At 34.8% G+C, this 11,928-nt stretch overlaps 1 protein-coding gene across 1 annotated transcript; it reads right to left on the bottom strand.

Annotated features, from left to right (window-relative positions):
- Positions 1-4,189: 4,189 nt before the first annotated feature.
- LOC120110686 (uncharacterized) lies at positions 4,190-10,969 on the bottom strand. Its single transcript, XM_088720978.2, has 5 exons — positions 10,294-10,969; positions 9,933-10,082; positions 6,114-6,287; positions 5,007-5,072; positions 4,190-4,242 (listed from the first exon to the last, which is right to left on the bottom strand). The coding sequence occupies exons 1-5, from the start codon at positions 10,862-10,864 to the stop codon at positions 4,190-4,192; spliced, it is 1,014 nt and encodes a 337-aa protein (XP_088577104.2). The 5' UTR covers positions 10,865-10,969.
- Positions 10,970-11,928: the final 959 nt, after the last annotated feature.

Genomic DNA, 11,928 nt, shown 5'->3' with positions numbered 1-11,928 from the left:
TTTCACAAACAATTTCAAAAACCAAAAAGGCTTCATCATGAATGTTCTTCAATTTATTCCTTTTTGCCGTCTTGGGTTTTGAAAAGATTAGGAAAAATGAATCGTGAAATTAGTAAACCTAGGAATGTGATTAGCCATTACTCTTAAATTGTCCCAAAAGCAAGGGTAGAACACATGACACCTCAAGCTTTCCAATTTAAAACATAATCAAATGGCAAGCATATAACTTGGTTGATACGTACATACCTACATATACACATTCACAGATAAATACATACATACAAACATGCACATAAATACATAACATACTACCTAAGATTTCAACATCTATACTATGCTTGGGCCTGTCATCATCATCATCGGTCCAAGGTGCTGCAAGAAAAAATGAGAATTCATCATCTCAACTTAATTAGTAGGAATCCATTTTATAGTTTTGATTGATCTATATCAATTCGATAATTAAATTTTTCGAGGAGTCATTTCAGCAATCCAAACAAGGATTATCTACTCTCCTAGCTAGTTCTACAAAATCTTCTTTTACTAAGATAAGAATCACAAGAAACTCTACATACATACACACATGCATACATATATGCGTATTTAATTACATATGTTTGCATGTATGTACATACATGTCTACATATATACATACATAACATATATAAATAAATCCATACATGTATGTATGTATGTATATATGTATGTGTGTAAGTATATGTATGTATGTATGTTTGTGTTACCTGGGATTTCGATTTCAATTTCTATAATGTGCTTGGACTTATCATCTTCATCACTGGTCCAACAAGTGCAAGAAAAAAAATGGGAACTTAATTGATCTATATCATTTGGATAATTAAATAATTCAAATTAGAATTATTTACTCTCCTAGCTAGTTCTACAAAATCTAATTTTACTAGGATGTGAATCATGATTACCTTAATAGTTTTAGTCCTGGTTTCTTTTGTTAATATACTCTGGAAATCCAAGAAAAATAAATGTCTTTCATATCTATGAAGCCCTACTTGATTCCTCTCTTCCCTTTTTCTTTGGGCTCATACAAGTGTGGTAACAATTCTTTAGAAGTTTTGTGTATATGATGTGTGCATATATATGTGCGTGTGAAGTAGCAATTCTTTAGAAGTTTGTTGTGATATAATTGAATCCATGCAGTAATTTTTTAAAGGGTTTCTGAATTTTGATTTAGAGTGTGACTATAATAAAGTTGATATAACAAATTATTGCTTGTTCAGTAACTAGAGAATACCCAGATGGCAAGGTGTGAAAAGTAGCCTTAGATATTAGTAGAGACTACAATCCATGACATGGTTACTACATCACTAGGTATTTGTCTCATTCTTCTTTTTAGGGAAAAAATAGCAAATTGATAGATGGTCCTTCCATTGATCAGACTATAACTATTAGTCCCTATTGACTGGAACTTTTATACCCACCTCAAGTTTCAAAGTTTCTTTAATTTTGGGTCCCTAGTGGTTGTATACACTTATTCCCCAATACATACACAATTGCATAAGTATATGCAAGGTTAATATAACTATTTGCAAGAAGAATATAATTGTGTACAAAAATAATTTTTAACTATGTGCACAAAGAATATAAGTGTTTGTTGGACTAAAAATTAAATAATCATGGTCAAGAGATCTCATGTTAAAGTCCAGTCAAAAAAATGACTAGGTGTTAAGTTCACCCCCCAAAAGAATGGTTCGGTGGATTGCTAGCAAATATAGTTGTTCCATATAAATATCTACTACTTGTAAGCATCCTTGACTAGCCTCTCATTATTATTATCTATTATTTTTGTGTTATAAATGTTATTGTATTCATATATAACAATGTGACCCTTGATTTATGTTGTATCTTTGAGCATTAACTATTATGCTCCCTTCCCTTAAAAAAAAAGTTGAGGAATAAATGTTCAATCTCTATTCTATTTTTCCCTTACAGAAGCACTTAGTTTATTAATATGATAGTCATTTTGCTCAAAATAAAAGATGATAATCATCACCTATTGATGATGATGCAAAATAAGCTATCATGATTATTTCCTAAGACCTCAGGCTTCCTATTTAATTTAATGAAAGGAATAATTTTACAAATGATGTATGCCATATTCTCTTGAAGATTAAATGGAGACATGTTACAGTTTGTTGACTATTTGTGTGTGTGTGTGTGTGTGTGTGTGTGTGTGTGATGCTGTTATTGGGGTATGAGACCTAAGTAAGAATATATTTAGATTAAGTTCAACTTAGCCAGCAAGAACTATTTCGACTATTTGGAACCAGCAATGCAAGTCCTTCAACAATTTTATTTTTTTTAGGGCTCAAAATTCTTCATCACATATTTCGTACGTATGTACATATGTATGCATGTATATACACACATACACACATATAGAGAAATACATACATATATGTTGGGATTTGTATCCTAAATGTCAATCGTCAGCATGTTGATGATTGAATTTTGTAAATAAATTGACAAATTAATAAAGTGTTATTTGGCATTATTCATCATTTCATTATACATCTTCAAATAAACTCTGATATAATGAAGTTCTTAATACTTATTTTATGATAAAGAAGAATTTATCTTCAAGTTCTTAAACCTATTTGCGACCAAATGATATGGTATTTTTAGGACGACAGCATTATCGAGATTAGGTCGTTGTGTGACATATACGTTAGTTGTTCTTTTAACCAAGGAGTGTGGAGACACTGATATGTCACACAAGTAAAGTGTAAGAGTACATTTCACTAAACGTGATCAATTTCGAAACGCTTTACTGTCAAGAGATGTTCCAAGTGGATATGGGTGTAAGTATCCCTCAGACCTGAGATCACCACAGTGATTAACAAGCAACTCACTGTACTTTGGTACCGGACTAACAGAATTTCTAATTCTACGACGGAAGGTTACTGGGTGTAGTCAAGTACTTACAAAAATTGGTGCATGAGTCAAGATAGAATTGACCCCTCCTGAAAACAGGAGATAATGCTTTGTGTTCAATTTAGCAAAATCTTGGCCAGGGTAATCCTTGTGATAAGTCACAGGATTTCTAAAGTTGATTACATAGTGGATGTACTAATTACAGAGTTGACAGAACTCAGGTACCATTGCTAGATGGTCATATCGATTAGTACAGAAAGTTGTTTCTGTACTGCCGTCTTAGGTTCGAATCTATGAGGTCACACGCATAGAAGTTTCTTGATTGATCAAGATGGCTGATGGATAATTAAGAATCATTCAGGGGCAAATTGGTCAATTTGATTGGCAAATTATCATATAAAATAATTAAAGTAATTATTGAAGGATTAATTAGTAATTAGATTACTAATAAACTCAATTTGATTGAGTAATTGGACTAAGGATGAGCCAAATTGAATTGGATTCAATTTTGGGCTCAATCAGGGTTTTGACCTGATTTGATTAGGTCTGAACCAAGAGGACTTAAGTTGACCAAATTGAATTAGATTCAATTTGTGTTTAATTAGGGTTTGACCTAATTGGATTAGGTTCAACCCAAGGAGATTGGACTTCCCTAATTGTTAGGATTTGATCGAATGAGAATGGGTTTGATCTGAATTGTTCGGATCTCGAAATCCACATGTCACATGCTCATTCATGGTGCCATGAATTAAATTTTAATATGATTAAAAATTTATTTAAATTGTTTAATGGCACCATGTGACACGTGGAAGGGACTTTTCATTTGATGGGGCGACATGAAGAGATGAAATCATGAAATAAATTTGGATGAGATCAAACATCATCTCTTCATGGCACCATGACACATGTCATGCACTTCACTCACCCATTTCCATTTGAGTTTGAATTTTGAATTCAAACTCCACCCACCTCCACATGATCCTCTAACCATCAGATTGTGGACATGGGAGGTGGAATGGGATGAGGGAAGAGGCGACATGATGGAGGGTTTGGATGAGATCAACCCTTCATCATGTGATGGCGCATGACACTAGGTTTGAATTTTGAATTCAAATCCCTACTAAACTCCACAAAATCCTCCCAAAATATTGGATGGTTGGCGTGTGAAGAGGAGTGGAGTTAGGAGGTGGGGCGACAATAAGAGGGGGTTCATCTCGCTGGTGGTCGAAGGCAAGGAAAAAGAAAGGAAGCCTAGTTCATGCATGGGAAAAATTTAGCCTTCCATCTAGCCGACTTCATCCTCTTCTAAGTCCATCTCGCCATAGCTGATAGGGGTTCCTGAAAAGAGCTTTTAGATCAGATCTAAGTCCTCTTTAATTCCTATAAACCATTCCTCTAAGTTCTTCCAAGAAGGCAAATCAAAAGTTGATAGCGTCGGAAAGAACGATTTTCAGTAATAAGGAAGATCCTACGCAAGCTAGCACTTCCGCGGGATTGGATCTCTCCAGAAGCTTCACGTGGACTACTTATAGAGGCCAGACGACTATGTGGCTACGAAGCTCGAGTATCAAATCCATTATCTTCTGATTTCATAAAGGTATGAATCTAGATCTAGTTTTAAATCTTATAGGATCCAATCCCCGAGGGTTAAACCTCTTTTAGGGCTCCTTACAGAGTAATCTCTAGAGCCTATTCGATGGGCATTCGGAGATTAGTTGGGTCATACATTAATTGATTAAGAACTTAATAATAATTATATTTCAGATCTGATATTAATCGTGCAATAATGCTTAGCATAATCATTTGAATGATCCCGGCATATTGATCATGAATTCTTGTGGTGATATTTAGAGATTTGATTTCTTGTGCATGCTAGAATTAAAATGTTTAACTCGATTTTTTCGCTGCAATTTTCAAAATTAAAAGAACTACGTATGGCTTGATCCCCCTTGTGAAGGGGTACGTAGGCAACCCGAACAGGTATAGCCATTGATTTTGAAAAATTCTAAAATTTTAGCATATTATCACTACTAGACTGCATAGATTACTTTCAGCATATAGAGAAATACATACATATATGTATGTATGTATGTATGTATTACCTGAGATTTCATTTTCAACGTCTGTAATGTGCTTGGACTTATCATCTTCACTACTAGTCCAAGGAGCTGCAAGAAGAAAAATGAGAAGTCATCATCTCAACTTAATTTGTAGAGATCATTTGATAATTCTAATAGATGGATATCATTTGGATAATTAAATGTTTAAAGGAATCGTTCTAATAATTCAAACAAGAATTATTTACTTTCCAAGCAAGTTCTACAAAACCTTCTTTTACTAAGATGTGAATCACGATTACCTTAATGGCATTAATCCTAGTTTCTTTTGTTAATATACTCTAGAAATCCAAGAAAAAGAGAAGTCTCTCATATCTATGAAGCCCTACTTGATTCCTCTTTCCCCCTTTTCTATGGGCTTATGCAGGTGTAGTAACAATTTTTTAGAGGTTTTGTGTATGTGACATACGTGCATATATTCAAATGAAGTAGCATTTGTTTAGAAGTTTGAAGTGGTATAATTGAATCTATGTAATAGCATTTAAAGGGTTTCTGTATTCGGATTTAGAGTGTGACTATAATGAAGTGGATATGACAAACTGTTATTTTTCAAGATCCCATGAGAAAGGTTATACGTTGAAGCAATAGTATTTGAAATAATAGATATTATGCTGCTTTTTCATGTTTCCATGAGATAAAAATTCCATGCTTAGCCATTTTCTAATTTTTGCTAGGTCCAGAATATATAGACCTCTACATGTCTGATCAACTTATTCTGCTAACTAAACAACTTCATGACCATTGACTAGGATATCATCTCAATCTTAATTCTCCAATCAAAAATCAGAAATTTTTTATCCCATAGAATAACTTTCAAACTATTTATAGTACCTAGATGGCTATTCCTCATTCCCCCATATTTGCTCTACACCCAAATAGCACCTAAAAATAATTGTATGATATGTGAATACATGTAAAGGATAAATACAGATAGTTGAAAAAACAAGTCCATCAAAATTTGTTTAAACCAATTGAAACTAATTCTATAGAAAAAAAAATATCTTTTTGCAAATGCTTTCAATAAAGAAACATTATTACCAATTATTGAATGGTACTAATATTTATATGTGTTATGTAGCCTTTTGCACCTACCAATATTCTTGAAGGCATGCTTTAGCAGAGTAAAGATGTTGTAGTATGCTTTGTAATTATCTGGTAATTTGTCATTTCCATCATGCGAAACCTTTTCAAAATCAATGCCTTCATTTTTGCGGAATTTCTTCTTGTAACTTAGATATTCGACTTTGAGTTGATCCACAAATATACCTACACATGAAGGAAAAGGGAAGAAATTTAAAAACATCAATGCAAAAATTGCTACTTTGCAAGCTAAGGCTTTAGGCCTTAAAATATAAAACTGCAAGCAATAATTAAAAGCTTATCAAAAAATATACTTCCATTGATACTTGTGTATCGTTGGTACTTTAGGGTTCACCACCATAGTTGCTCTACATTTTTTAAATCAAAGGAACTATAGTTTTGATATTTTAAATAGACAAATCAATTATATTTTTGACTTTCACCATTTTGCAAATTAACAATCATTCGCTATCAAAAAAATTATGTTTTCTAAATTATAATCACTAAATTTATGTGTTGTTTTTCAAGAGAAAATTAATTCATAAATTTAATGATTATAGTAAATTTATGCATTAATTTTGTCATTTGTATAAATTTCATATATGATACAAGACCAAATTCCTTAGCTAGCTATATATTATATTTTTATTTTAGAGGATATATTGGGATCTTCCAACTTAGAACTACAATCCATTAGGGTTTGGATTGAGGGATTTGTGTTAGGATGATCTCTTTATTTTGGGAATTTGAAATGTGGCATCATCAAGAGATTTGTATTGTGATTTCTTTTCACTTTCTAGATATCTACCATTGGCAAGCTTTCTTTGATAGCATCTATCTTTGGACATAAGTCCGAGATCAAATTGTTGGATATATTCAAATTATTTAATAATTATAAATATTTTTCAGATTTTTTATGATTTTTAAATGATTTTTAATTGGTATTTGTCGTTTGGCAAAATATTAGATCTAAATGGAAGAGCTCAAATATTAGAGAACTAAAAAGAACTCTTTATTGATCTTTATTTAGTCCTATATTAAATTTGTTTATGCATGTCTACTTGTATTTATACCATCCCTAACTAGGAGAGCCTAGTAGGGCACATAGATTTTCAGGTTAATTATGACATGCACCTGTGTTTGCAGGGCTTGGCTTAGTGCAACTAGCCATGCACATTCATGACCCATGTAGTATACTTTGTTAGTATTCTATATTATATTGGTTTTTTTTTGGGTAACCGCAACATTAATATGCATTCAATCTATTAACCGTTGGAGGCTCTTTAGGGCGTGTTTGGTATGGGTGATCATCCCAAGATCAAAGATGATATAGATGAAGGTGATGAGGATAAAAGGGATGAGATCACCGATTTGGTTGCACTATGGTAATTCTATACGACGGTAATTGCAAATCATTTCTACTCTTCAAATCACCACCCACCTTGGTGATGGGATACCTATTTTTGAGGTTGAAAATTCAAATCAGCCCAGAGCAATGATCTCAGGCTGAAAGTTGAGAACAAAAATATCCTTTAGTCCCACAAAAAAAATTGGTATATCAATATACCGTTAATATAATACATCAATATTATACATATGATATTATATTATATTGATATTATGCATTATATTTATGATATATTATATTATAATATATTATTAATCATATTATTGTCATGTTATTATTCGATGATAATTTTAAATTATAGTAGAAATATATTATTATACTAATATTAATATAATGAAAGTATTTAATATATTACTTCCATTTGCCTGATTTTCCTAATCAAAATAATTATTAGTATTAAAAAGATATTATAAGTATAAATAAGAATATTGATTCTATAATAACAATTAATATATATTTATAGAATTAATAAGTTATAGGACTAATAAATATATTTTATGAAATATATTATTAATTAATATATTGATATTTTATTATAATATATTATATATGATTAATAAATGTATTGTTATGGAATATATTAGGGGCAGTTTTGGTATTATATGGTCAACAATCTAAAATTTTTATGGAATACCAAACAGATTAGTTGTGGATATCTGTGAATCTTTAATTACTAGAATATATATAGCATACCAAACACAGTAATCATGAATCATTGAAGACCATATTATTTCGAGATATGAATTATCAGTGATCTACGATCACCTCGGTGATCCTATTTGGATCACCAAATGCCACCTTTCATTTGATAGGCAAACTATTAGCAACCCATGGCGGTTCCTTTTGAGATGTAACTACTTATATGTAGTAAGAACTTTGATAGGCTTGTATCTCTAATATGAACTTTGATAAGCTTGTCTTCTAGTAGCCATGGCGGTTCTTCTTATTCCTTTTCCTCCATTTTCTTCCATCAATTTCTCATTGCTTGTGTACTTATTTTATTCCTCGAGAAAGGAGTCATCTGCCCATCATTATTTTTTTTTTTTCAATTACCAATTTTTCAAGATATTTTGGTGTTATCCACCTATACAGGATAGCTATAACTGTGCCATCTTCCACCGCCAACCCCTCTATCTTTCATATCTCTACTGATGGACCATAGACCACTAGCAAGTTCTTGATATCCCTCTCCTTCCTACCACTATCGCCTCTATATCCAGCTCTCCACCAACCATCACCACCCTCTCTCTCTCCACATCTCTACCAAGACATCAACTAGCAGATTAACATAGCTCTTGTGAGAACACCCCACCACAAACAACACCAAACGCGTTAGTAGATGGGTCGGATTTGGAGCTCGAATCCACTTGACCCACATACTGTCACCCGTCAAATAAGATTCTAACACAATCTTTAAATAGTAAAAACAGTTATAGTAGCTTAAATAAATATTCTACACTATCTTTATAAATAATGTAGATAAATGTAATTACATGATTTATTGTCGGTAACTATAATTTTTTTGATAATTAATTATCAATGATTTTTTTATGATCGATTTGATCATTCATTAACAATAATTATTTTATAATTGCTCTGATAATTAGTAATGATAATTCTTTTGTGACCCTTGATATGATTTGACAATAAAAGTGCTGAAAATTGCTAGAGAGTACTAAGAGATATATTGATCTAGTACTTATATATAAGTAACGAATATTTGAATATTTTTATGTTCTCATGATGTCATCACTTGAAGCTGGTAAATCCATCAATTGAACTGGCGACCCGTGTTTCGGTCCATCTTTTGATTTATTGAATGATCCAAGTTTTAAAATATAAGCCTGCCTTCTCCACGCAGCAACGATACTGAGAGATGAAAACACTAGCAATTCCTGTTTAAAACAAGTTGAAGAAGTAATACTTCCATTGCAAGTTCGGATCCTCTACCATGTTTTGCCCCAAGAGGACTATTCAGCCCTTGCCGCATCATCCTATTGTGAGAGAAGTAGAATTTTCTGCCATACGATTTTTGCACAATAGAGTTCTATACCACTGTCAATAGCTAGCATATCATTCAAAGATGGAGTTATATTTCAAAAATAAACGAGAATAAGCTGTCTCTATGATGGATGATGTGGTAGCAATCCACGATGGCAAAGTTGGACATATATGAACTTTCAACTTTCGCATCTTGAAAGATACTAAGTTTATAGAGAAAAACGAGCATTTACTTATTCTATCCCATCTCATAATCACAGAACAAGGTTCCATTTGGCACTATGTCCCAGCAATAAATCCAATACGGTAATATAGGATCTATGGTTTTGAAAATTTTGGATGAGCTTCGAAAGTACGGATCGAGAGATACGCGCGCGCGCGCAGAGAGAGAGAGAGAGAGAGAGAGAGAGAGAGAGAGTTACCATGGCAGATTACACTCTCAAGTAGGCTGAAACGGGTTCCACTTTTGAAAACAGACGGCTTGTTGGCCAGGACATGAAGAGGCGACTCCCCCTTCTCGTTCACGTAGTCCACCAAATCTGGATAGCGTTTTATGATCTCCAAGGCCAGATCTATGCACCACATGAGCAGGACTCAAAATTAGGAACAAGGCTTCAATAATGTCGGCAATCCCGAGCTAGTTATTTTTGCACATGCACCCACAATGATAAAGGAGGTATATGATTTTCAAAAAAGACATGGCTATAGTCCTTTGTAATTTTGGGAGGATATTCCAATATTTCTGACTGCAGCTAATTAAATCTACCATTAAGTGGTACTTACCAAAACGCTCCGCGAAAATGGCCTCGTGGAGGATGGTGTCGCCACGTACCCTCCTGACACCAGGGGTTGGCTTAATATTTATTTTCTCCTCCACGACAGACTGCAGGGCGAAGAAGACTTCCTTCTGGCCGTGGCGCGCAGCCTTGAAGAGGGGCGTCTCTTGCCACCGGTTGTAAATCTCGACTACCATTTTGGGGTGCAACCTGGCCATGGCCAAACACACACCCACCATCCCAAGAGCGGCGGCGATGTGGAGCGCCGTATCACCCCTATCGTTCTGGATCGCCAGAATCTCCTGTCTACGTTTGTCGAGCACGCTCTTTTCCAGGCAGCCCACGAGAAGCTTCACGTTGCTCTCTTTGCCGCTCGATACGGCCAAGTGCAGCAAGGTATCCCCAGCCCAGGTTATCTGGGTTTCGCGGACCTTCTCGTTCTCGGAGTAGGAGCGCGCCACGTCTTGCCACCTGCTCTGCATGGCCTTCCTGAACAAGTCTTCCTTGACGGCGTCGGGGACGTCCTGCGTCTTCTCATCTTCCGCTTGGGGATGGATATCAAAGTGTGGCGAGCTCATTGGGAATGTCTAAGTGTGCAGTGGTGGCCTGTGGGGGATGGTCGTTGCAGCAGCCTGAATACATTTAATAGCCGATGCTTGCCGGGCCCTATTTATAGGAGGGGGCAGCAGTATCAAACTACCCTGGCTCCTGAATCCGGATCCTATAATTAATGCACCCGTGTGCTTGCTCTTGAAGGCAAAAAGTTTCATCAAGTTACCCTGAGCTCTAGGTTGTGCACGTACCATATGCGGGTGAATGATACGTTAATACAGTATCTGACCAGCAAATATCAAATAAGAATAGAACATAGGAGAGTTGTCTGCGTTATCATCAATAAGACGCGGCCCAAAGCTCAAAGCCTGCTGCAAAACCTACTGTACAACTCGAACTTTGTTTAGACAATCAAGATTAATTCATTAGTTAATTACTTTCATTTTCAAGTCCCTGCTACCAGAATTTAAGAGCACTGTATTTTGATCGAAGAAGCAAAGCATGGAAGGTATTTTGCTGCTGCTTCGATTCAGTGGGAACTTTATTTCCAAGTCCATCTGCGATGCTTGGTGGGCGAAAACATTGGTGTTTTGCAGATGCTGCAAGAAATTAAAAATTTAACATGGGCTACGCAGTAGTTAGAATGTGCCTGCATTGAACTCAATGCTACGAGGAAAACCCTGAGACAAGCAGCGAGAGGAATCAACCAGTGTGCGACGTAAAATGTCAGAAAAACGACAACATTAATTTAAGGTAGCCAATCATAATTTTATCACTTGAACTCTACTCTGACTTGTCAAGTTCAAGCTCTCGTTGGGTCATCCCTCATTTACTAAACTGTTGTAAGCCGGAAGTGGAGGCGCCGAATGCTTGAATTTTGGCAAGGAATGATGCATACGTCACCTTTTGGTAAATGCAATACTGCACTTCATTCTCCGCAATGAAATGTAATACTAAACACATTAATGTGACCATCTAGGATGCTTCGCGACAAGTTGCTTTTGAGCCTGCAACCTCCTACAAGCTGGGAGGTTCTTTATCATCTACCACGAACATCTTTCTTTGGCAAAAGATTAATAAAGGAAAATTC

Source organism: Phoenix dactylifera, chromosome 1, assembly GCF_051530095.1.
Source record: "Phoenix dactylifera cultivar Ajwa chromosome 1, Ajwa_hap1_PhDact_Kaust_v1.1, whole genome shotgun sequence".
NCBI classification, from domain to species: Eukaryota; Viridiplantae; Streptophyta; class Magnoliopsida; order Arecales; family Arecaceae; genus Phoenix; species Phoenix dactylifera.
The sequence above is the reverse complement of the archived record's forward strand: the minus strand, read 5'-3'. Positions and strand labels throughout refer to the sequence as shown.